General features: G+C 47.4%; 1 protein-coding gene across 2 annotated transcripts; it reads right to left on the reverse strand.

The window, feature by feature from the left end:
* On the reverse strand, nt 1-25391 carry Ptafr (platelet activating factor receptor). 2 transcript variants are annotated; one of them, XM_032896724.1, is made up of 2 exons: nt 25300-25391; nt 1-1788 (listed from the first exon to the last, which is right to left on the reverse strand). In XM_032896724.1, exon 2 carries the CDS (start codon nt 1740-1742, stop codon nt 717-719), a length of 1026 nt encoding a protein of 341 aa, XP_032752615.1. In that variant the 5' UTR covers nt 1743-1788; nt 25300-25391; the 3' UTR covers nt 1-716. The 2 variants fall into 2 exon arrangements, with proteins under 2 accessions (XP_032752615.1, XP_032752609.1); XM_032896718.1 differs by lacking the exon at nt 25300-25391 and adding an exon at nt 19518-19862.
* Between the last annotated feature and the right edge of the window lie 853 nt (nt 25392-26244).

Raw genomic sequence — 26244 nt, forward strand, 5'->3', positions numbered from 1 at the left:
TCACCACCAGGTGGCCAGAGGACCTCAAAAGAAGCTGCCTGCCGGAAGTGGAAAGTGCAGCGTCCTGAGGTAGCCACCTCTCTTCCATTCCCTCAGCACTCACTCAGGCTCGGGCAAAACTCAGCTGCCTCAGCAAACATGCACCCATCCTAGCTTCTGGTCAGCTTCTGTGTTATCTCCTCTGGTTATGTCTGAGGCAAGGTGCTGGGTGAGTCAGGCGATAACCACCAAACCACTTCCTCTAGGAAGAGCCGCAAAGACCTTGTATCTGTAGATGGATAAAGGAAGGCACCATCCTAAGCCCAATTGTTTTGCCAAAGATCACAATCAGTGAAGAGTCCCCACAACCCCTCTCCCCTCTTCCTGTAGCACCCGGAAGTCACTGCCCAATCCTTAAATTGCTGTCCCAGTTGAATGAACTGGGCTGCTTAGCGTCTCTCCCCAAGCTCTGGTGCTAGCAGGGTTGTCACAATCTGAAGCCCTGGATGAGTCCATCAGCCACAACCCTCTAGTGTTGACTCAAAGATGGATGAAAAGGAGCATTGAGTTCTGTATTTTCCAGCAAATGGCTCTCTGTGAGGAAGTAACTGCCTCACTTAAGAGTCCACCTGGGTCCAAGGAGGGGGTTGGCCACAGGCAGAAACCTCTTAGCTTTCTGCTTCATCTGTGGGGGCCATAAAAGAGAAGGCTCTGGGCCTGGCTTTAATAAGCATTGATTAATTTTTCAGTGGCAGGACAGGAGTCTGGTTGGCTGGCATCATCACCTCGGTGCACGTGTCGCTAGTGGCTCGGGAGCACTTCCGGCTACTTCGCATGCTGTAAAACTTTTCGCTGAGGTGCTTCCGGAACTTCTTGGTGAGAAAGCAGTAGATAACAGGATCTAAGACGCAGTTGGTGCTCAGGAGGCAGAGGGTGATTTGGTGGGCATCATTAATAGCCTGATGGAAGTTGGTCTGGTAGCCCAACTCTGCTAGGGTCCAGGGTAGCTGGACCACGTGATGGGGCACAAAGCAGATGACAAATACCGCCAAGACGGTGCAGACCATCCACAGCGCCCGGCGCTTCACTTCCGGTTTGCGCTGCTGCCGCACAGGCCGCGTGAGCAGCGTGTGGATGATGACCATGTTGCAATAGAAGATGAGGAAGAAGACGAGGAAGAAACAGGAGGTGATGAAGATGTGGACGACAAGGATGGGCACACTGTATGGCTCATAATGCTCAAAGCAGCGGGTGATGTTACCTGAGCCATCCTTTTTGGGCACCACGTTGGTGGAGTCTGTAGCCAGGAAATAGGATGCAGTAGCCGCGATGGATATCCAAATGACCAGGGACAAAGTGATGCCACGCTTGCGGGTGGTGGCCTGGGCCGTCTTGATGGGATAGGCTACTGCCTGGTAGCGGTTATAAGTGATGACGCCGAGGAAGGCCACACTGCAGTAGGTATTGATGAAGAAGAGGCAGCCAGCCAGGTTGCACAGGAATTTGTGTACAATCCAGTTGCCCTCGTTGGAGTAATAGACAATCCACAGTGGGAGGGTCATCAAGAAGAGCAGGTCCGCCACGGTGAGATTCACCATGAAGATCTTTATCTCATTCAGTTTCTTGGAAGGGTACAAGGTGGCAAAGACCCACAGCACATAGCCATTGGCAACCACGCCCAGTACAAAGATGATGCTGTAAACGATCGGAAAGAGGGTGTATCGAAACTCAGAATCCACACGGAAGGAGCCATTTTGCTCCATTGCTCTGGGCAGGAAGGGTCACCTGGTCATGGAACGTTGTATGTCCCTGGAAGAACAATCGAAGACTCTGGTTAATAAAGAGCCAGGAAGAGAGTCCCTCATCACAACAATTCCAAGGCTCCCTGCTTCAGTTTGGATGCTGGAGTCCTCTCTAGGAATCATGTTGAAACTTAATCCCCAAGGATTAATGGGAAGTGGTCAAGGCAGAGTCTGCATAAACAGGGTTAGCAGCCTGGAAGATGATCCAATGAGTAAATGCTTCTGTAGCCAAGCCTGGTGGCCCGGTTGGATCCCCAGGACCCACATGTGGTGGGAGGTGAGACCCGAGTTGTGCTAGTTGTCATCTGACCTCTGACCTCTGTGCACCGTGTGGTGTATACCTGTGTGTGGTGCGTGTCTGTATGTGGTGTGTGCATGTGGTGTAACTCCAGTTCTGGGGGATCTGACGTTCTCTTTGGCCCGCCACCAGGCTCCAGGCACACACATGATGTATAGACATGCTCGAGCACTCATATGCATAGAATAAATAAATAAATAAATAAATAAATAAATAAATAAATAAATAAAAATTCATATTGAAAAAATTTTAGGGCAGGCATTGTGGTAATGGGATGAATTCACTTGAGAAGCAGAAGCAGGAAGGTCATCGTGGGTTTGAGGCCATCCTGGCCTACAAAGTGTGTTTTAGGATAACCTAAGCTACATAATGACACGCTATCTTTAAAAAAAAAAATTTAACCCATTCAACAGATGACGGGGTTATAGCACAGTGGTCTCTTTTGCTTGACATGCATGTGACCAAGGGTGGGACCTCCTACTCCACCTAAAACCCAACAAACCAAAATTATAAACATCTTTCAAGATGACTGGATACTGCCTATTCAAAGTGTCAAGGTCAGAAAGACAAAGAAAGACTGGGGAACTGCCAGAGATTATAGGACACTAAGTAGCCACGTGGCCCAGCCTGGAGACTCACAAATATAATCCCAGCACTTGAGAAGCTAAGGCAAGAGAATTATAGTGAATATCAGGCCAGCCTGGGCTATATAGTGAGTTGAAGGCTAGCCTGGACTATAGCATAAGACTTTGTCTCAAAAGCAAATCACTCATGTGTACATGCACGTGTGCCCACATACACATACACACACATATTTATAGAAAAACAGTGGTCAGGATCTCAAGTCCCTTCATTCTTCCATCCATCCCATCCATTCAACAAATATTTTAAAATATTTATTTACTTAATATATATAACTACACTGTAACTGTCTTCAGACACAGCAGAAGAGGACATCGGATCTCATTACAGATGGTTGTGAGCCACCATGTGGTTGCTGGGATTTGAACTCAGGACCTCTGTAAGAGCAGTCAGCCATCTCTCCAGGCCCTGAACAAGTATGTCTGAGCACGGACTCTGTCAGGCATACTGAAGAGCACAGCCAAGCAGCCCTGCCTTCAATGAGTATCGTGTCATGAAGGAGGAAAAATCTAAAGGAATTCAAACAGACAGCTGCTAAACAAAGAACAAAAGGGGTGCTAATCTGAAGAACAAAAAGAGGTCTGGGGGGAGTAGGTGGCATTTCTGGGACATCCTAGAGGAGAAAGGGTGCAAACACCCCACGCAGATGCTGTACAAGACGCCAGGACTGAGCAGGCAAAGAGCTGGCAGTTTCTAAGACCACCACGTATCCCTTACCCCAACTTCCAGCTCTCCAGCTACCACTCTGCCTGCACCCTGGGACCCTGCCCACCAGTCTCCAGCTAGAGTGACTTCCCTGGAAGGCCTTCAGAACTATCCAGACCTCACAGACTCAAAATACTCAAGATGCTGTCGTGAAGGTGCTTCCATATTTAGTTTCTGTCTCTGTCTCTCTTTCCCTCTCTCCCTTCCTCCCTCCTCTCCTTCCTTCCCTTCCTCTCTTTCTACCTTGCTTCCTTCCCACCCTCCTTCCCAGTGCTGATAGAACCCAAGGCCCCTGTACAATACTAAGCAAGGACTGTGCCCCAAAGCTATGTGTTCTAGTTTGCTCCCCCAACTTGACACAGCCTAGAGTCATCCGAGAAGACAGCTTCAGTTGAGAAGTTGCCCAAGTCAGATTAGTCTGCGTGTTATGTCTGTGGGGGATTGTCTCAACTGTTAAACGATGGAGGAAGGCACAGCCCACTGTGGGCGATGCCATCCTCTAGGCAGATGATTCTGAACTGTATAAAAAGCCAGCAAGCATCCTCCTCCATGGTTCCTGCTGTACTTCTTTGCAAGTGAGTTCCTTGTTGAAGGTAATGCCGCGTGGACTAGAAAGCTGCTCTCTGCCTCTCATTTCCTGCCTTGACTTCCTCTGTCTGACTTCCTTCAATGACACACTGGAGTAGGCTAAGTAAACCCACTACCCCATTCCTTTCTAAATTGTTTTTAGTCCAAAAAAATTTTTTTTGCTTTTTTTTGTTGTTGTTTTGTTTTAGCTTTTTCTATTTATTATTTATTTATTTATTTACAGACACGGTTTCTCTGGTCTGGAACTCAGATCCCCCTGCCTCTGCCTCCTGAATGCTGGGAGTAAAGCCATGTGCCACAGCTGCCCAGCTAGGTCAGAATCTTTTAGCAAAGGCATCAGGAAGGAAACCAGAAGGAGCCACCCCTCCATTCCTTTCGATTTCAACTCATGATCGAGCCCTCATCTGAATTTCAGTTCTTCATGGAGGCTGAGACACCTGTGAGAACCAGAAAATATCTCCTCAACATTTATTCCCAGTACCAAAGACTCATGCAGAGCAACAGGTGAGAAGCCTTGCTAATGGCCTCCATCCCTACGAGAGCCTTCCAGGGGTAAAACACTCGAAAGGAGACTAAATACAAGCACATTTAAAGAAACAACCAGTTGTCACTGAAACTTTTCTGAGAACATTTTTTTGCGTCTTTCTTCCATTTAGTAAGATAGCAATTTCGATGTCAGATCTGTAGGTCTTGGGAATTCCTGATAAATCATAATTGCTTCTCTAAAGTTTCTCTTAATCTATCCTTGTCTTGGAAAACAACAACAAAAAATATACCCTTGAGTCAGACTGTGAATTATATTGCTAATTTTCTTATTGTTGATGATGTTGTTTCAAGGCAAGGTTTCTCTGTGTAGCCCCGACTGTCCTAGAACTCATTCTGTAGACTAGGCTGGCCTCGAACTCAAAAGGCCACCTGTCTCTCTGCCTCCTGAGTGCTGGGATTAAAGGCACGCGCACCTTTGGGCCTGGCATGTGGGATTCAGAGACGGGTGGATCACTGTGAGTCAGAGGTCAGCCTGATCTACAGAGCCAAGAGGATGAAGAGTTCTCACTGAAATAAGGGGTCTGAGACCAAGTGGGCGATACTAGGGCCCTACCTCAAACAAACATACAAACAAAGCCACGGTGATTAAAAAATGCATACAGGGGTTGGGGATCTAGCTCAGTGGTAGAGCACTTGCCTAGCAAGCGCAAGGCCCTGGGTTCGGTCCCCAGCTCCGAAAAAAAGAATAAAAAAAAAATGCATACATATGCATACACTCAATAGAATTTTTAAATGACTTTGATAAATCAAGAATGCTATCTTTTAGAATATTTTTACATTTACTTGTTTATTTAAAGTGTTTGGACCTGTGCACACAAGTGCCATGGCGCACGTGTAATGGTCAGAAGATGACTTTGTAAGTTGGTTCTCACTGTCTACCACATGAGACCCAAGGATCTTGCTCAGGTCATTCAGCTTCCCAGCAGGCTCGCTTACACCTACCAAGCCATCTGGTCAACCCTGAAGCATCAGTTTTAGTAAATCCTAAGCATTTAAGCACACATCTGTGGCTTTTGCTTTTGTTTTTGTTGTTATTTATGGTTAACCACAGGATTTCTCAGTGTAGCTTTGGCGATCAACTCACTCTGTAGACCAGGCTGGCCTTGAACCCACAGAGATCCACCTACCTCTGCCTCCCAAATGCTGGGATTAAAGGCATGCGCCACCACTACCTGGCTAAGGGTACATCTTTTTAATACTCTACGTGTGTTATGGATAATACCTATAAAAGGCTTTTTTTTTTTTTTTTTGGCCAATTGAACTAGAATGTGGCCTTCTAGTAAAAAATGAGCCAAACTTGCCTCTGAATCAGCCTGGCAGAGGAAAGAAATATATAACTGATACATTCAGTCATAGTGGCCTTTAATACGAACACTTGGGAGTTAGAAACACCACAGAATAAGTTCAAGGGCAGACTGAGCTACATGTGACCCTTTCTCAAACAAAAAAACAAACTACTATTCATGATTTTTTTTTTTGGGTTCTTTTTTTTTTCGGAGCTGGGGACCGAACCCAGGGCCTTGCATGGCAGCGGCTCTACCACTGAACTAAATCTAACCCCTATTCATGATTTTTTGATACAGTGTCAAAAAGAGCTCGTTGGAGTGGTGGCACATGCCTGGAACTGCTTCAAGTTCAAGGTCAGCCAAGACTATACAGTGGGTCCTCATCCCAAATCAAAAGAGCTGTTAAGAGTTCTTAAGAAGCCTGGACGTGGGGGTTGGGGATTTAGCTCAGTGGTAGAGCGCTGCCTCAGGAAGTGCAAGGCCCTGGGTTCGGGTCCCCAGCTCAAAAAAAACCAAAAAAAAAAAAAGAATCCTGGACGTGGCGGTGCACACCTTTAATCCCAGCACTCAAGCACCCAGGAGGCAGAGGCAAGTAGATCTCTGTGAGTTCGAGGGCATTCTGGTCTACAGAGTTCCAGGACACCCAGGGCTACACAGAGAAACCCTATCTTGAAAAAACAAACAGTGCTTGCTGTTTAAGCACAAGACCGTAAGTTTGGATTCCAGAACCTATGAAAAATCTTGGCATGGTCCTCACAGACAGTGAAGGTTGGAAGCAGGAGGATTGCTGGTCTTGCTGGCTATAAGAAGAGCTGCAAACCACAACATCAACAACAAAAATGTGTCTCCAGGTTTGGCAAGAAGTGAAAGAGGACCCCAACATCCTCCTCCAAATACACAGGGGAGTGTACGCCCCACATATGCACATACACCATACACACATTCGCACACACACACATTCACATACACACTCACATACACACACACTCACACACATTCACACACACACATTCACATACACACACTCACACACACACTCTCACACACACACATATGCTCTCACACACATACACACATGCTTATACACACACTCTCTTATGTACGCTCTCACACACACAACACTCACACACACATACTCTCACATACATACACACACACACACTCACACACATACTCTCTCTCACACACACACACTCACACACACACTCTCTCTCACACACACACATGCTCTCTCTCTCTCTCACACACACACACATACACACACGTACATATTCTCTCTCTCACACACACACATACTCACACCCCAAAATAGGAATGAGCCTATAAATAAACCCTCGCCTGTGCGTCCTGTAAGCAACCCTAATGAAACTTAGCAGCTTATCAAAGAAACAAGACAAACGGAAGGACAGACGCCAGCTTCCAGAGAGAGTAATTGGGAAGGAGGAGAGCAGATCAGTGGGAGGGAGCAAGAGAGGAATGAGGAGAATATGGCAGAAATGCTTTATGTACACGCAGGAAATTAACAAAGTCCTATTTGGGTGTTAATAAAACAGAGCTCTCCCGGCTGCAGCCCTCTGAGCTTAGGGGTAGATCAGTAATTCTGTGCGTGCCAGGCTTTCATTTCTATCCCCAGCACAAGAAGAAAAAAGAAAACAACCTTCCCTTTACCAGTTCCCGTCTGTGTGCCAAGCGTTTCTTTCTTTTACCAAAGCAGCAGCCTGTCACACACAGACAATATGGGAGCTGCTCTGAGACCCCAACTGTCTCCTATTTAACTCAACAGTAAAGGGCTTTTAAAATACCCCGCCCCCGGAAACTGTTTTTTTTTTTTTAAACAATGCAATTGTTTTCTGTAAAATGAATCTTATTTGCTTTAAGATAGAAAGGCTTCTGTTTCTGTTTTGTTCTGTTTTTAATCGTTTTAGAAACTGTCAGCTAGTAATTCTTTTTCTCCTGTACTGGAGATTAAACCTGAGGTTTCACACACGGCAGGCAAGAGCTCTAAAGAAAAGCAGCGTCCCGGCCCATGAGGTACACAGCGGTAGGTATAACCCACAGAACCCAGGGGTCTTTGAGACCTTCAATCAGTAAAGACATACCAGGGATGAGAAAATGTGCATATCTCTGTCCCACAGTCCCAGCCCCTTCTTCTGCTCCTCTTCTCTGTCCTGCTGGACCCCCTGACTGGGGGTGCTCCTGAGGTGGGAAGCACATCTGGTCTAGCTCTCTGAGAAGGGCAGGGAGTGGCTGCAGTCCACAGCTGGGCAGCTCGGGGCACTCACTCTGTATCTGTGGGGAAATCATGTCTCTACCCACAAGCCACACAGGAAGTACCTTCCTTCTCTTGGGTCTGGCTCCCGTTAGGGGGATACCCATGACTATCTCTAGAAAATCTCGAATCAGAGGGCCTGCTCAAGACGTGGTGGGCCCTGCCCCGTGTCATGCCCGCGCAGGCCCACTGAGAAAGCCTATGGTTAGGTAAGCGAGGCACTCACTGGGTTTGCCAAAGAGGAGTGCCAACCTTCTATTTATCAGCCTGCATAAAGCTTCGCTACAACTGTTTCTCTGCAGTAGGGGTACAAAGCCAGGGCCTTGCACGAGCTGACTAAGCATTCTACGTCTGAGGTGTACCCCAAGTTCTCCTTTAGCTCTTCTGGTGTCATTAACTTATCCAGGCAGGAATTGAACTTGAAATTCTGATTTGCTGGGACCACAAACCTACAACACCGTGCCCAGCTCACCATAGGCTTAAGATATTGATTTCTTTTCCTTTTGGTTTGGTTTGGTTTGGTTTGGTTCGAGACAAGATTTTTCTGCATAATCCTGGCTGTCCTGGAACTCGTGCTGTAGACCAGGCTGGCCTCGAACTCACAGAGATCCACTTGCCTCTGCCTCTCTAGGGTTTGGGTGCTGGGTTAAAGGTGCATCTGGCTTGGACATTTGATTTCTATGCTTGTTTCCTCGCCAGGATGGCAGCTTCCTGAGAGCAGACTAAACCATTTGTATTTCTTTATTCCCAGTATCTGTGGCCAGGAATAAATGATCCACTAAGCCACTGACAATCTCATGGTAGATGTCAGAAAGAAATTATGTCAGTTTTTCTGGGTGGGGCAAACTAAGGGTAAAATGGAGTGAGAAGAATGTGGTCCGGGTTGGGGATTTGGCTCAGTGGTAGAGCGCTTACCTAGGAAGCGCAAGGTCCTGGGTTCAGTCCCCAGCCCCGGAAAAAAAAAAAAAAAAAAAAAAAAAAAAAAAAAAGAATGTGGTCTCTCCAGGCATAAGGACCTCGGATTGTATCTGGTTCATTGTTCATCTGCTTGCTAAGTGGCTTTAGGCGAGTGGCTTGACTTGAGAGCCTTTGTCTTGTCCAGTGAAAAATCTTACCACAGGAGCCTGGGATATAGCTCAGTGAGAGGAGCATGGCAGGTCTGATACAGAATACCCTAGGTTTGATCCCCAGCGCCACAGCGAGATAGGCATGGTGGTACACGAGGGAGGCAGAGGCAGGTGGGTCTCTGTAAGTTCAAGGCCAGCCTGGTGTACATAGTGAGTTCCAGGAAAGCCAGGGCTATGTAGAGAGACCCTGCCTGAAAAAATAAATAAAGAAAGAAATAAATAAATCTCAACGCTTCTAACAATGCCCAAAGATGACAGCGTGACTGAAATATGCCTGAGCCCTGTTGGCCAGGCCTTCCCTCCTCTCCCAGAGGAACTAACTATGGTTGTCAGAGGCTCTTAGACCCCATGCCAGCTCTTCCCAGCTCCAGGCAGTCTCTGGCACCTGCCAACACACCTTTCAAAAGTTCTGGAAGATTCCTCGGTTCTTAGTCTGTGGGTGGGACTCCTATTAGTGCCCAGCCTGTTGGCCCTTGCAATGTGGTAAATAAACCTTTCTTTCTATTAAAATAATAATATAATATAATTTAATTTGGAAAGGCAAGCTGAGGAAATGCACAGGCATTTAGAAGGAGGAAGAGGTTTGAACCACTCAATTTAAAACTTGGGCACAGTTCCCTGGATGGGTCAAAGCTGAGTCAAGTGCCCAGGCCCAGCCTTCAGATGGGGGTGGGGTGAACCATGCATATTAAAGAAACCAAGGAATCCATTCTGCCCTCTGGCTTTCTACCCCACACCCACTGTGAACACCGAACACCGGCAGCTCCCAGGGAACCTGAGGAAAGGGTTTCCAGCTAAGACAGTAAGAGAAGAGGGACCATCAGGGCAGAAGAAAGAATGTGGTGGTTACTGCCCCAGGGTAGACACTGGGCTGGAAAGCTGAATTGGCCAGCAAGCCCCAGCCCTGTTACTTGGTGGAGTCAGTTGAGGGCAAGGGTAGAAATGTCTAAATATTTATAAGCTGTAAATTGGACGTGCGCAACCTCGTTCCAATCTCTTCCAGTTCCTTGCAAACCCTCAGGCGAGAAGACGTGTTCGCCAACAGGACCAGGACAAGGAGTGGCAGAGAGAGAGAGAAGGGCATTTTTCCACATGGGCACCACCACCTGGACCCAAGCACTCCTTTCTTGGTTGAGAGTGTTGGAGAGGAACTTGAGCCCACCCACCTAAACCTGGGACACTGGCCAACCTTCACGAGGGAAATCTCAGGTTGTCAGTCCTTACCTGGGGATCATATATCCTGCACAAATCAGCTTTGTAAAATGGGTTTATACTCATTTCTTTTCTAGATGAGACACCTATTGCTCCAGGAGAGAATGCGGGATTAAAAAAGAAGCTGGAGAGATGGCTCAGGGGTTAAGAGCACTGACTGCTCTTCCAGAGGTCCTGAGTTCAAATCCCAGCACCCACATGGCGGCTCACAACCATCTGTAATGGGGTCCGATGCCCTCTTCTGGTGTGTCTGAAGAGAGTGACAGTGTACTCATATACATAAAATAAGTAAATAAGTAAATCTGAAAAGAAAGAAAGAATACAAATCTGTCCATTTTCACAAAGCTCAGAAATGGCAATCTGAGACTCTCCAAAGCAGGCTTTGACCAGTGCTGGGAACCAATTGTCCCTGGACCAACACCTCAAACACTCACAGAGCTGCCCTAAGGCCTGGGCAGAGTTCAAATGCCCGTCAGGCATGGTGGCGCCCATCTTCCATGCCAGCCCTAGGGAGGCAGAGGCAGGAGGATCTCTGTGAACTTGAGCCTGGTCTATATAGGGAGTCCCAGGCCAGCCAGTGCTACACAGTGAGACTCTGTCTCAACAAAGAAAAGTTACAAATGGCCAGCAGGAGAAGTTTCCTTCATCCAGAACCCTGCTATTTTCTCTACACCCGGGAGACAGAACCCAAGAGAGCAGAAAGGAGGATGAATTTGCTTCACACTGAGCCAAGTCCAGCCTGGTAGAGCGGGGGCTGGGAGCCAACTCTCATGCTCGTAGAGCCCCATGCCCTTATCGGCAGTGTGAATACTTATTGTCTGTTCGTTTGCTTGTTTAGGTAGGGTTTCATTACGTAGCCTTGGCTGGTCTGAAATTTGCTATGAAAAGGCTGGCCTCGAACTCACAGATATCCTCCCGAAATTTGGTATTAAAGGCATGCACCAGCAGGTCTGGCTTGCACTATAAATATTTTTAGATAGGCTTAAAGCCAGGCATGCTGGTATACCCCTGTAATGCCAACACCTGGAAGGCACAGGCAGGAAGAACTGGAGATTAAGGCCAGTCTTGACTACCTAGCAAACTCAAGGCCTGCCCCAACTACATAAACTATCGTATAAGACCGTCTAAAAGGGGGTTGAGGGTAGAGGAAGTGGCCATAATGACACGTACCTGTATCTTCAGCAATCAGGATGCTGGGGCAGGAGGTTTGCCTTGTGTTCCAGGCCAACCTGGTCTACACTATAGAGAGCTGTCTCAAAACAACAACAAAAACGGCAGAGCCCAGACCCCGCTTGAGTTTGGTTCTCACGCTGCAGGGCACAAAGGGGAAGAGGGAAGACTGACTTTACTCCCAGTCACTTCTCCAAAGAAAATACGGCTGGACCACAAGCGCATGAACCGCGTCTACACCAGCCATCCTCACAGAAGTGCAGTGAAATCGACCCACCCCACAGCCACTAAAATGACCTCTATCAAAGATAAAACGCGGGTCCGGGGAGATGTGTGGATAAAGACCTGAGTGTAGTCCCCTTCACCCATATAAAGGGTTGTGTGGCTCCGAGCGTCTATAACGGCAGCCCCAGGGGGATGGAGACAGGTGGGTCCTCAGAGCTCACTGACCACCCAGCTCAGCTGGAGTGGTAAGATCCAGGGTCGGCGAAGGCCCTACTCAAAATGTAAGATGGAGAGAAATTGAAGAAGACATTCTTTTTTTTTTTTTTTTTTGGAGATGGGGACCGAACCCAGGGCCTTGCGCTTGCTAGGCAAGCGCTCTACCACTGAGCTAAATCCCCAACCCCTGAAGAAGACATTCTGGCCTGACCCCTGGCCTCTACTGACAAACACATGAGTGTGTGCTCCCTCACACCTGAATGCACACATAGGAAAAGCTAGGCACGGGGCTTGAAAAATGGCTCAGCACTTAAGAGCACTGGCTGCTCCTCCAGAAGCCCTTCCCAGCATCCACAGCGCGGCTTACAACCATCCAGAACTGCAGTTCCAGAGGATTCCTGCCCTCTTCTGGCCACAATAGGTACTGCATCCATGTGGTACATATAAGCAAAACATACATATACATAAAATAAAAATATTCTTTTTTATATAAAAAAAACTAATTGTAAGGTGAGGACTAGCAACCAAGTTTACCCTCTAACACTATACATGTGTCTACACTCACACGCAAATACACATATGTAGCATGCATCATAAACACGCAAAAAATTAAGCTTATAAACAGAACTTTAAGGGCTGGAGAGACTACTCAGTGGTTTGAGGCCAGCCTAGTCTACATAGCAATTTCCAGAGACCTTGTCATATATATATATGTGTGTGTGTGTGTGTGTGTGTGTGTGTGTCTGTCTGTCTGTCTGTCTATCTCTGTCTCTGTCTCTCTGTATCTCTCTCTCTCTCTCTCTCTCTCGTGTACACACACACACACACACACACACACACACACACACACACACACACATACACAATAACTTACGAGCAAGTGCTATGACTTTAATGTGCCCCTTCCAAAAGGAATGTTGGAATTTAGACCTCGTTGATGTTAAGTAAAGATAGTTTTGAGAAACTGGAACAATGGCTCAGTAAATAAGGCATTGGCTGCCAAGTCTAATGACTGGAGACCACATCAAAGAAGAAGGAAAACCAGAGCTTTTCTCCATACTCATGCTTTGGCGCACGCATGCGCTCCTCTGCCCGCCCCCACGCCCTAGCCCTTTCCACAGACAGGTAAACAGAAAAGCTAGAATACAGAGTAGCAGCTGGCGAGGTAGCTGGTAGAGGGCTTGCCAGTCCTGCAGAGCCTTTAAGACCTAGCTTCACAGAACCCTGGTGTGATGGCCCATGCCTGTAATCCCAGCATGGAGGAGGTAAGGGGTGGGAAGGGCAAACGTTTATGGTCATCCTCAGCCATTCAGCAAGCTCAAGGTTAGACTCTGCTTCTAATTAACCAATTAAATGAGATTAACCAATTAAATGTAATGAGATCTGACGCCCTCTTCTGGTGTGTCTGAAGACAGTCTTTTTTTTTTTTAAGTATGCTGTGTACTTTTTTCTTTTTCTTTTCTTTTTTTTTAAAGGTTTATTTATTTATTATGTATATAGCATCCTGCCTGCATGCACACCTGCAGGCCAGAAGATCTCATTACAGATGGTTGTGAGCCACCATGTGGTTGCTGGGATTTGAACTCAGGACCTCTGGAAGAGCAGTCAGTGCTCTTAACCTCTGAGCCATCTCTCCAGTCCCTGTGTACTTTTTTAAGGTGTCCGGTGGGAGGTTCATCGTTTTTCTTTTAAGATTTATCCTTTATTGTTTTTACTTATGTGTAAGTCTCTGTACACATGAATACGAGTGCCCCCAGAGGCTCTGGTCTGGAGCTCAGGTTTCCAAGTTGTTGCGAGTCCCCTGACATGGTTACTCTAAATTCAACTCAGGTCCTCTGGAGGTGAAGTACATGCATTTAACCACTGAGCCATCTCTCCAGCCCATGTTGTGTGCTTTGTGTGTTTGGTTGCTTGGTTGGCTGGTTGGTTGGTTTGGTTCAGTTTTTCAAGACAAACTTTCTCTGTGTAGCCTTGGCTGTCCTGGAACTCACTATGTTGACCAGACTGGCCTCCAACTCAGAAATCTGCCTGGCTCAAGGCATGGGCCACCACCTCCCAGCCGTGTTATCTATTTTTAACTTGAAATCACATGACCCAAACTTCATAAGTGCACAGTCTTTGGGCAAACTGCTTCTCTTCTTAGCTTTAGTGCAGAATACAGATAATAACAGATTCCTGAAAACTTGAAATACCCATGATCCCATTTCCTAGGACTGCTGCAAGGATTAAGTGAAAACTGTCTGCTAGGACCAGCGAGATAACTCAGCTGTTAAGTACATCAAATCTAAAGACCCTAGTTCCAGCCACAGAACCCTCACGATGAAGAGAAATGACATATTTATCCCCTGGCCTCCACACATCTGCCGTGGCTCACAGGTACCCATATATATATACATATAAACATGTGAATATAATTTTAAAATAAGCTCTTCTATGTTTAGAAAGTCACATGTACACACACACAGGAAAATAAGAGGAAAGTGTTGAACCTATAGTAGGTGTTCAATAAGTAGTTACCTCCTGTTCTGGTCCCTGTTGCCTCACATTTGTGTCCTGGCTGGGGCAGGACCCTCTTAGAATCCCCTCATAATGCTCTCACTGCCATTTCTCCAGATGAGAGAAGAACTGAGGCCAAATGTGGAGATCAAATGTCCATGGAGACTCTGGACCAGATTTCCTGCAGTCATAGCATTATGCTAATTGAATTACTGATCGAAGATTGGAGGTCTTTGTTAAGGGCTGGGTCTCAGGGCTAGGAATGGAATTAGCCATTTTCCTTTGTGCTGGGGACCCTACCTTGACTAAGGTATGACTGTGTATATGAAAGTATGTGCATGAAGGTGTGTGTGTGTGTGTGTGTGAGTGTCTGTGTATATGTCTCCATGTGTGCATGTGTATCTCTATGTATGAGTGTGTGAGTGTATGTGTGTGTTGTATGTATGTCTGTATATGTGTGTCTCTGTGTTTGTTGTGTCTGTATGTGTGTGTGTCTGTGTATCTTTGTGTGTGTGGATGTGTACTATGTGTGTGTTTATATGTGTGTATCTGTGTGTATGAGTGTGTGCGTGCGTGCTCTCTGAGTGTTGTTACTCAGGTTCGGTCTGCCTTGTCTTTTGAGACAGGATCTCTCAGTGAGTAAGTGAGGCTAACTTGCCAGCCAGCGAGCCCCAACAATACCCCTGTCTCATCTCCAGTACCCAGCACTAGGATGTAGGTTTGGGCTCCATGACTGGCTTTTTTTCACATGAAGATCAAACTCAGGTCCCGATGCATGCAAGGTGGACAATTAGCTCTACTGAGCCCCTGCTCCCCACACCTTTTTTTCTATTTATTTATTTATGTATTTACTGGGACAGGGTCTCCCTCTATATCTCAGTCTGATCTCAAACTCACAGCAATCCCCCTGCCTCAGCCTCCAAAGTTCCGGGATTTCAGATGTGGCCCATCATGTCTGGCTAAATTTCCTTTCCTCATGTGCCCAATAATGAGAATTAAACCCTTTCTGGGAAGGTAGGTGGGGGTGGTGGCAGAAGCAGGTAGATCTCTGAGTTCAAGGCAACCTGGTCTACATAGCAAGTTCCAGAACACTGAGGGCTACACAGAGAAAACCAAAAAAACCTAACCAACCAATCAAAACAACAACAACAAAAAACATTTGCATGGCCAGATGTCTTGGTACAAGCCTATAATCCCGGCATTTTGGTAAGAGGATCAAGAATTCATGTCCCAGTCTGATCTACATAGCAAGTTGGAGGCCAGCCTGGATTGCACAAGATACTAACGCAATAAAATAAAATAAATATGTAAATACAAATAAATAAAATCAAAGTCTTCCTATGTACAGGGTATTGTTACCAAATCTACACTCTTTCCCCCATGCAATGCCATTCACGAATTACCAGATTGTTCTAGGAGCAGAAAGGAAGTTTATACAGTGGTCAGGGCTGTCTCTCCCAGCAGGTTTAGGGCCTGGGATTTTACTAGGGCTGAGATATTGGGGCGGGGGTAGGGGCGTGTGCATCTGTGGTCATCAAACCCTTCCAGGAAGGAGATTTCCAGGAACTTCGATGTCCTTTCTTCTCTTCCTCTTCTCTGTTTTGGTCACGGTCCAGCTTTGTCATGGCAACTGACAAACTTTTGTCATCACAAACATTCCAAGGTTGTCTAGAGTGCCAACATGGCGGCCAGACCAGCTGTCTTATCTCTCTGGTCATCAGGATTTTGATCATTTTGCAAGTTAGATTGGAAGGACAAGAAGCTGCCAGCACGCTCAAGGTTTAGAATGGTAACAGTAGTTCCAATGACTGAGGGAGCTAGTTCCCTTCCCAGGGTCCTCACAGTACTCTTCCTGCTAATAAGCGGCAAATCCACCCTGTGCTGTACCAACCATGTCTTTGGGAAGAAGCTTCCAGGATGGCAGGAGGGAAAGCATAGTCACCGGAGTCAGGAGAGCAGGACTCCAGGCTCAGCGGGGTTCCCCACCACCTTAAGAGAACCTCTCCTCAATTCAGAGCCCCAGAGTTTTTATCTGAAAACTGGGGTGCCCTGCCAGCCTCAACGAGGGGTTGTAAAAGGGAAGTGAGATCACAGGGAGTGGAAGACAAAGTGTTTGGAAAAAGGTTAATGCACTTGGTAAATTGAAATGGGCTTTCCGAACTGGAAAGGGCCTTGCACAAGTGACTGACTTATTTCCTGGCCCAGCCAGTTCGAGTGCTCTGCAAAGCCGGTGGAAGGTCCCACTCCTGTGGAGCTGAATACCGCTCCCCACTCCCCACCCCCCCACACACGAATACACACGGAAGCGTCTCCCACCCTCATCATGTTTCTAAGCGACTGCTAGGAGCAGCTGTGCTGAGGGCTACTTCTGCTCTGGGGAACTGACTCTACTCTCAGTGCAGACTCCTGTCCCCACAGCCCGTCCAGCTGTGCAGAAGATTCTAGCTCAGTTCTCATCCCATCCTGAGCCCCAACCTCCATCCACTGAGGGACCCTGTATGGAAAAGGAGGGCTCAATGGCCTTCAATAAGACCTGTCTGCAAGCAAGAGTGGGAATGGCTCTGATTCCCATAAAAGGACAAACAGATGGGGAGGAACTGGGAGGAATAGAGAGAGGGGAAACTCTAAGATAGATAGATAGATAGATAGATAGATAGATACATACATACATACATACATACATACATACATACATGGATACTTTTTTTTTTTTCCGGAGCTGGGGACCGTACCCAGGGCCTTGTGCTTCCTAGGCAAGCGCTCTACCACTGAGCTAAATCCCCAACCCCGATATTTTTTTTTTTTTAAAGATAAGACAGATGCCATGCCAGGGGCTCATCACATCTCACCAATCAGGAAGAAAACTTACCCATGATGCACATTTGGTCAGCACTGTCAGGGACTGTGAATCCCTTGCCCAAACTTTCACTGACCGGATGGAATGACCCAAGGTGACTAGGGCGAGGACAGAGCTGGCCCGTGACTCACTGTCCACCCCAAAGAAGTACAACATGTGTCATACATATCTCTTCTGGTACATGTCTGGGAGGCGTTGGGGTCTCAGGGAGTCCACACTGGCCTTCAGCTTGCTATGTAGCTAAGGCTAACCTTGAGCTGATCTGACTGCCTCTGCCTCTGGAGGGTTGGGAATCACAGATGTGCCCACCAGACCCAACTCAGTGCATATTCCTGTGCACATTTTAAAACCTGCCAACTAGGAGAAGAGACAATAAACAAACATTTGCTCCTCTTTAAGACGTCTGCAATCAATTCTGCAGTGTCAGTCGGCATTGGCGGTGACACTTCTGTTTGTAGTGTTTTATGCTCAGCAAAGCACGTCCTCCCACTTATTAATTCATCTTTCCACAAACCTTCAAGGTCAGAATTTTAAACCACAGAAGAGAAAAGCGAGGCAACTCAATGGCCCCAGGCTGGAGATTATAAGCAAAACCAAAGGCCAGTCATCTCCCTTTCTCTGACTGGGTACGCAGTGGAAGGGATTCCCTCTGCGGTCACCATCTCCCTGGCATACTCTTGGTCACTGACCATCTGGAGCACAGCCTGGCGTTCTGTCAGCAGCGAATGAGAGAGCTGCGGGTCGCTTATCTCTCCGTATCCCTCAAGTCCTTGGCCAGAAGTTCTGATTTGTCAGCCCCACCCCGAGGCTTCCTGCCAGGGAGAGATAGCCAGTACCATACTGGCCTCTGTCCCCAAGACCTGAGATTTAATGCGACAACCGTTCTTGGGTCTAGTTCTTTGTGCCAGCCACCCAGTCATCATCACTCTGGGGAAACGCCGGAGTGGGCGAGGTCCCAGAGACCCAGACCATTTAGCTCACCCTCCCAGGAAAGCCTACTGGGGAGATGATATTGATTATACACAGAGACGGTGTATAACTTCGCCAAAGTCACACAGCGAGTGGAGCAAAGGATGGTCTGCTCACAGAGCTCTAAGCAGCTGCCTCCTCACCATCGCCCCCCCCACCCCCCGGACTTTTTATTTGATATCAAGGTCTTACAGACTGCCAAGGCTGGCTTTGAACTCACATTACAAGTGCGATGGCTCCAGGTTACTCTCAGAAATGAGGAGGTCCCTGGAGTGTCTAAGCACCTGATGACAGGCCAGAAATGCCCATCACTCAGAAGGCTGAAAGGGAATTAAGAACCAAGACTAGGGGGATAGAGAGATGGTGCAGGGATTAAGAGCCCTGGTTGCGGGGTTGGGGATTTGGCTCAGTGGTGGAGCGCTTGCCTAGCAACCGCAAGGCCCTGGGTTCGATCCCCAGCTCCGAAAAAAAGAAAGAAAAAAAAAAAGGAGCCCTGGTTGCTCTTGGAAAGGACCCAGGTTCTGTTCCTACAGCCATCTCTGAACTCCAGTTCCAGGGATCAGACCCCCTCTTCTGAACTCCAAGGCAGCAGACATGCACGCAGTGAGCAGTCACACTAGCAGACAAAATACACATAAAATGCAAAATACACATAAAATCATCCAAGGCTTGTCTGTACTACCCAGTGAGTTCAAAGCCAGCCTTGGCAGTCTGTAAGACCTTGATATCAAATAAAAAGTCCGGGTTGGTGAGATAGCTCAGTGGGTAGAGGCATCTGTCTGCTGAGCCCGAGAACTGAAGTCAATGCCCAGGATCAGGAGCAGGAGGAGAGAACGAATTCCCACAAGCTGCCCTCAGACCCGCACATGTGCACCGTGACACACACACATACACACAACAAGCAAATAAAAAGTAAAAGGAGGGCTGGTGGCCAAGCGTGTGTATTGTCCTGGGTTCGGCTGTCACACACACACACAAAAATCTTTTTGAACATGAAGCTTGGCCTGAGAAAGATACAAGAATGGTTCCTTTAAAAAAAGCCAGCCACCCATCTAACCTTAGCATGACCTAGGGGCATGACTTTGGCCTCTGAGGAGATCCGTGTAGGGTTCTGCTGGGACCCTCCTTACCTATAGGAGCTCAGCCGTAGGCTCTGCGTGTCCCTCCGGGTCCCAGCCTCAGCTCGAGCCTCTGTGTTGTGGCCTGGCAATTGCAGAAGTGAGGAAACAGAGCGTATCACTGCCAAGTCACCCCTGGGAGGAAACACAGTGACCTAGGGCCCCTCCAACGGATGCCACAGGAACCTTCACACTGACTGGGCCAGCCAGACTTGAGTACTGCAGAGGTTTCCTGCAGAGCAAGCAAGGGGCAGAGTGGGTATAAGCAGGCGTCACTAGGCCAGGGTGTGTGTGTGTGTGTGTGTGTGTGTGTGTGTGTGTGTGTGTGTGAGTGAGAGAGAGAGAGAGAGAGAGAGAGAGAGAGAGAGAGAGAGAGAGAGAGAGAGAGAGAGAGAGAGAGAGAACCAAAGCAAGCAGTTAGCACAAGAAGAGTAAAAAGGAAAAAAAGGAGTCGGGAGGGGAGACGGCGAGGGGGGTAGAGGGAGGGAGAACAGAGCGACTGATGTAAACGGGAGGGCATGAGAGGAATGAGAGGATACAGAGAGGAAACCCAGGGAGGACGAGGGAAAGGATGAACAGCTCACAGAGAGCAGCGTGCGCCCGAGAGCATGCGTGAATGAATATGCCAGTGCACACGCCTCTGTAGGGAAGAGAAAGAGAGGGGGAGACACCATTAAATGAGGAAAGGGAAATGGAGAGAGAGCTGGAAGTATAGCAGTGGTCATTAAGACTGGGCAGGGAATCCCTGGTGACCAAGAAGAATTGGGCTCAAGAAACCCATGGGAGCCCAGTGCCACAGGCCTGGAGGAGGGAGGAAATTTCTCAAGCTCCAAAGTTCAGCTGCAAGTGAGTTTCCGGGAGTAAGGGAGTAAGGGAGGGTGAGGAGGCGTGGGCTGCTGGGGTCAAAGGCAAGTAGGTTCGGTGTGTGAACATGCATCAGGTGAGGGCTTCCATGTACAGCAATGAGAGATAAGCCAGACCAATTGCTTTGATTTCCTTTCGCTTTGCACTCGAGTTCAGCCAGGTCCCATGATAGACACTGTCTGTGGATACCAGCCCCTTGGGTATTCGCTGACCCAACATGCCCGCCTACACATCAAGACCCCACCAATGTTTCTTGTCAATGCTAAAATGGCTCCTTACAGGTCAAAGCATTAGTAACATGTGCTTCAGTCCCAAAGAACTAAAACAACCGGGTATGTGGCTCACGTGTGTGTAATCCCAGCCCTTAGAAGGTAGAGACCAGGAGTTCAAAGTCATTCTTGGCTACACACTGAGTTCAAAGCTACCCTGGGCCACCTGAAATGCTATCGAAGAAGAAGTGGGAGAGAAAGAGGGGGAGGAAGGCAGGGAGATGGCTCCTTTGGTAAGTGTGTTTATGACTTACCTGAGCTCACTGGGGGAGGGGGGAGGAGCCAGAGGTGATAATGCACGCCTATAATCCTAGCAATGGAGAAGCAGAGACTGGCGAATCCCTAGGGCTTGCTGGTCTAGCCAAACCACAAACTCCAGATTCAGGGAGAGATGTTGCCTCAAAAGGTAAAGTGACTGTATTTTGGCTACATGGCTCAGAGGGTAAAGGTGTTTGCTGCCTGGCCTAGTGGCCTGATTTTAATCCCTAGGATATGCATGGGGAGAGAAGAGGTGGGGGTCTGCTCTGACCTCCATACTCGAACCACAGAGCACAGAAATACACATGTTCACACCACACAGACACACACACACAGACATACACACACACACATATACAGACATACACAGATATACACACACATACACAGACACACACACACAGACACATTCACACACATAGACACACACACAGATCACACACACACACAGATACACACACATACACAGACATACACACACACACACACATACACAGACACAGACACACACACACAGACACACACACACACACACACACACACACACACACACACAGTAAAGACAACAGAGTTGGGCAGTGGTGATTCACGCCTTTAGTCCCAGCACTCAGGAGGCAGAGGCAGGCAGATGGATCTCTAAGTTTGAGGCCAGCCTGGTCTACAGAGTGAGTTCCAGGACAGCCAGGGTTACATGGAAAAACCCTGTCTTAAAAAACATAACAACAACAACAAATGTTTGCAGGTAACCCTACATGCTACACACACTTAGCATCGTATATACTTACATACACGTACGCTCACACTCAGGGTCCCCTCACCTACCCATTGTGACACTTGAACCTGCCCCCATGCACCTCTTCCATGTTCAGCCTCTACACAAAAGATGTCACCAGCCTCTTCTTTTTATTTCGTGACACTCTGTCTCTAAAACAAAACTTTTTTTGGTAAAACAAAAGATACCTGTGGGGGCTGGGGATTTAGCTCAGTGGTAGAGCGCTTACCTAGGAAGCGCAAGGCCCTGGGTTCGGTCCCCAGCTCCGAAAAAAAGAACCAAAAAAAAAAAAAAAAAAAAAAGATACCTGTGAAAGAGTGTTTGAATAATTTTTTTAAACGGAACTGAGTGTAGTTGTACATGTGTTTGATCGCAGCGTTTAGGAGGCAGAGGCAGGTGGAGCTTGCTATGTAGACCAGGCTGGCCTCGAACTCAGGTCTAGCTACCTTCGCCTCCTCCTGAGTGCTAGAATTAAAGGTGTGCACCATCGTGTCTGACTCACCAGACAGAGTCTTATACAGCCTAGGCTACATAGCGAGCTCCAGGATATCCAGGACCACAATGACTCCATCTCCAAAACAAACAAAAATCTGAAAACCGGGTACGCTGGCTCACGTCTGAAATCCCAGCATTTGGGAGGCTGAGGCAGGAGGATTACTGTGACTTTGAGACCAGATTTATCTATAGCTAATAGCAAGTTTCCAGATATCCTGGACTACAATATGACTCCTTGTCTAAAAGAAAAACAGGGAGACAGGGAGAAAGAGAGAGAGACAGAGACAGAGACAGAGAGATTATGAGACTATGCCAGGCTTAGCAACACATGCTTGTATTCTCATCCCCTGTCAAGGCTGAAGAAAGAGGATTGCAGAACAGCCAGAGGCCACCCTGGGCTATATTATATGGTGAGCTTCAGGCCACCCTGAGGAACAGAGAGAAACTCATATGCATAAAATAAATAAAATCTTTAAAAAAGAATTATACATATTCTTATATATGAATATATACATTACATTCATATAGTGTGCATGCGTGTGTGTGTCTGTCTGTCTGTCTGTCTGTCTGTTATGTATCTGGAGAGATGACTCAGCACCTAAGAGTGAGCCCTTTCAGAGGACCTAGGTTCAGTTCCCAGCTCCAACTTCAGTTTCTGGGGACTCACCACCCTCTTCTGGCCTCTGTGGATAACCATCAGGTACATACCTGCATGCAAAACACTCATGAAATAAAAATAAATATAAGAGCAACGTGTATAAAATAATAAAATATTGTCCCCAAACATTTAAGAGTGTGGGTTTCTATGAGATTAAGTCACATGTTGTAAGGAGGCCTGGACCCACACCTGCGATTCTCAGAGCGTGGCTTTCTACCCTCCCTTGGACATCTTCAGAGTCTGCAGACATGTTTAGTAGGTACAATAGCAGGAGCAGGGGTGGCTGGTGACATCTTACAGGTAGAGGCTGGACATATGCTATCAATAGCCACCTTTGGGGATGGCAAAGGAATGCCTCTGGATGTTAGTGGCACTCACATGAGATACGCTGGACTGTATTTTCCTTCTTTTTCTAAAAACATTTTTATTTATGTGTGTTTGTATACTACATGTGTGTGGGTATCCACTGAGGCCAGGAGACAGTGTTCGATCCCCTGGAACTGGGACAGCGGCCATTGTGAGCTGCCCACTGTGGGTGTTGAAAAACCAAACAAGGTCTTCTGAACACTCAGCAGGTGCTCTTAACCACTGGGCCATCTCTCTAGCCGGTTCGGTCTTTCATTAACCATCACAGAACCTTGGCTAGGGCTCAGCATGGTGGTGCAGGTCTTTATTCCCAAGAAGCAGATGAATTTCTTGAGTTCATGGCTAGCTTAGTCTACAGAGAGGGTTTCAGGACAGTCAGGGATCCGCAGAGAAACCCTGTCTTGAAATAAGATATAATAAGTAGGAGAGTAATAGACAAAGGTACCTAGCATCCTTCTTTGGCTTCTGTATGCATCGTGCGTAGGATCACACGTGAGCTGCATATCTTATAGCATGCACACAGGCAAACACACATGTTCATATCCAAGAAGAATGTCCCAAGGAACTTTATGAGCTGACCGAGTAAATGAATCCCAAATGAAAAAACAAAGATCCAGTAGCCACCAACTTTCTGAAGAGTAAACACACACAGACCAGGAGGTATGATAATCGGTGTCTCGTGATCATATCAAATCTTAGTCCAAAGTTACGGCATCCAGGCGAGAAATGGTTAACATAGGGTAGACAGAGTCCAAAGAAACCGACTAGAGAACTCAGAAGTAGGTCCAACCCAGGCTTAGCTGAGGTGGCACCCTACTAAGCAAAGGGAACTGTGGCATGTGCTTGTGTGTGTGTGTGTGTGTGTGTGTGTGTGTGTGTGTGTGTGTGTGTGTGTGTGTATTTATGTGACCTTGGGCAGCAGTGAGGAACTAGAGGCTCTTCTACGTGGCAAGGGGGTGCTTGCCAGTGCAATTACACGCACTGTATGTGTAATAGTGTATTTCATTCATCAAATGATCCACAGGAATGTTATATCCATTGACGACAGTCTGTGTGTGGTATATAATATAGTGTTATGTGTAGCAGGTGGTCATGGGTTTGATCTGTGGATGACAAGGGTCTGTTTGTGTGTATGTGGATATGTAGCAGGGATATTGTGGGTTTTTTTCTAAAAAGATTTCTAAAAATTCATTTATTTGAAATCACACGTCTTGTGTACATGTTCTGTGTTGGGGTACAAGGGTGTCCCATCCCCTGAAGTTGGAGTTACAAATGGTGGTGAGCCACCTGATGGAAATTGAACTCAGGTCGTCTGCAAGAACAGCACATGTTCTTAAGGGCTGAGCCATCTCTCCAGCTCCAGATTTTGCTTTTTTTTTTTTTTAAGATTTATTTATTTATTATATATAACTACACTGTTAACTGTCTTCAGACACACCAGAAGAGGGCATCAGATCCCATTTCAGATGGTTGTGAGCCACCATGTGGTTGTCAGGATTTGAACTCAGGACCTCTGGAAGAGCACTGAGTGCTCTTAACCACTGAGCCACCTCTCTAGCCCGCTTTGTTTTGTTTTTAAATTATGTGTATGGATGTGTCTCTGGGCGTATGTGTGTCTGTGCACTTGAGTGCACAAACCTTCAGTGGCCAGAAGAGGGCGACAGAGCCCCTGGAACTGGAGCTGAAAGCACATGACATGGGTGCTGGAAATTGAACTCAGGTCCTCACCCCACCCCCTTTAGGTCCTCTTCAAAACCAGTATTTGCTCCTAACCACTGAGCCATCCGACTCTCCAGCCCTGGTTTTGTTTTGGAGGGTTGTTTTTGTTTCTTTTAAATAGGGTCTCACGGAGCTCAGTAACCTCATAATTGCTCTACAGCTGAGGACCTCCTGATTCTCCTGCCACTGTCCACTACAGGCATAGGTCCCCACGCATGCTGCATTCTGTATGATGTGTGTGAAAGTTGTGTGTGTTCATGTGTAAAGATGAGGACTAAGAGGATGTGACCTGTGTGTGTGTGTGTGTGTGTGTGTGTGCATGAGAGAGAGAGAGAGAGAGAGAGAGAGAGAGAGAGAGAGAGAGAGAGAGTTATACTGAATCCCACTTCTTACCTGAGCAGTGGTGAAGATGCTGGTTCAAGAGCTGGTGGAGCTGCAGGGGACGGAAGCCGCTGAGAGCTTGCTTCTTTGAGAGCATGTTTCCTTGATTCCTCAGAGCACAGGAAGCAGGATATAGAATGAGGGAGGAGTAGGCAGGGTCAGGCCCAGACCCAAGTGTGTGATTCACTTCATTTCGCCCTCCCATCCCTTTTTACTCAAAGCTGACGGTAGAATGAATAACTAGGAGAAGCTTGCCTGCCGCCTCTGTTGAACAGTAGGGCACCTGAGGCCAGGAAGCTAACTCCCTGGGCAGAGTCCCAACCCCAAGCTTCCCCAAAATAGTCCCACCCAACCAGGATCTACACAATTCAGCCAACACCCGGCCCATCTAAAGCCGAGCCCCTCTGGGAGGAAGGGCTGGGCATGGGGAAACAAAAATTAAAGAATCGGGCTCCTTGTCTAAAGGGGAGAAGGAAGATTCCAGCATTGTCCCTAGGAGCCCACACATCAACAGGACAGTCACAAATCAGAAAGACTGATCGAAAAGGCTCAAAGCTGATAGACACCTGTCTGAGGGGACACACTGAGGCTCCCAGACGACCAAGCAAGGAAGACTGATAACCTTGCCTTTGGGGATGTCTAGTCTGTTGGGAGACAATGCCGCCTTCTGAAGCTACCTCAGCTGAGAGGGAGGTAGACAACCCTTCCTCTGAGGAGCCCTTTGTCTGATGGAAGCCCCGACAAGGACTAAGGGCTTGGCTGGAGTTCCTGCTTCTACACTGACCCTCTCCTCCTACTTCCTCACCAAAATGCTGACTGGACTACCAAAGTGGTGCCCAGTTGCCTACAATGGTTGCAATGGCTAAAGGCACAATCTCTACTTCACAAGACGAATTAAGGCTTAAGAGTTGACATCATTACTGACTCAAATGCCGAGATCCTTACCCTACCTCACCG

The sequence above is a fragment of the Rattus rattus genome, chromosome 1 (genome assembly GCF_011064425.1).
Source record: "Rattus rattus isolate New Zealand chromosome 1, Rrattus_CSIRO_v1, whole genome shotgun sequence".
Classification (NCBI taxonomy): Eukaryota; Metazoa; Chordata; class Mammalia; order Rodentia; family Muridae; genus Rattus; species Rattus rattus.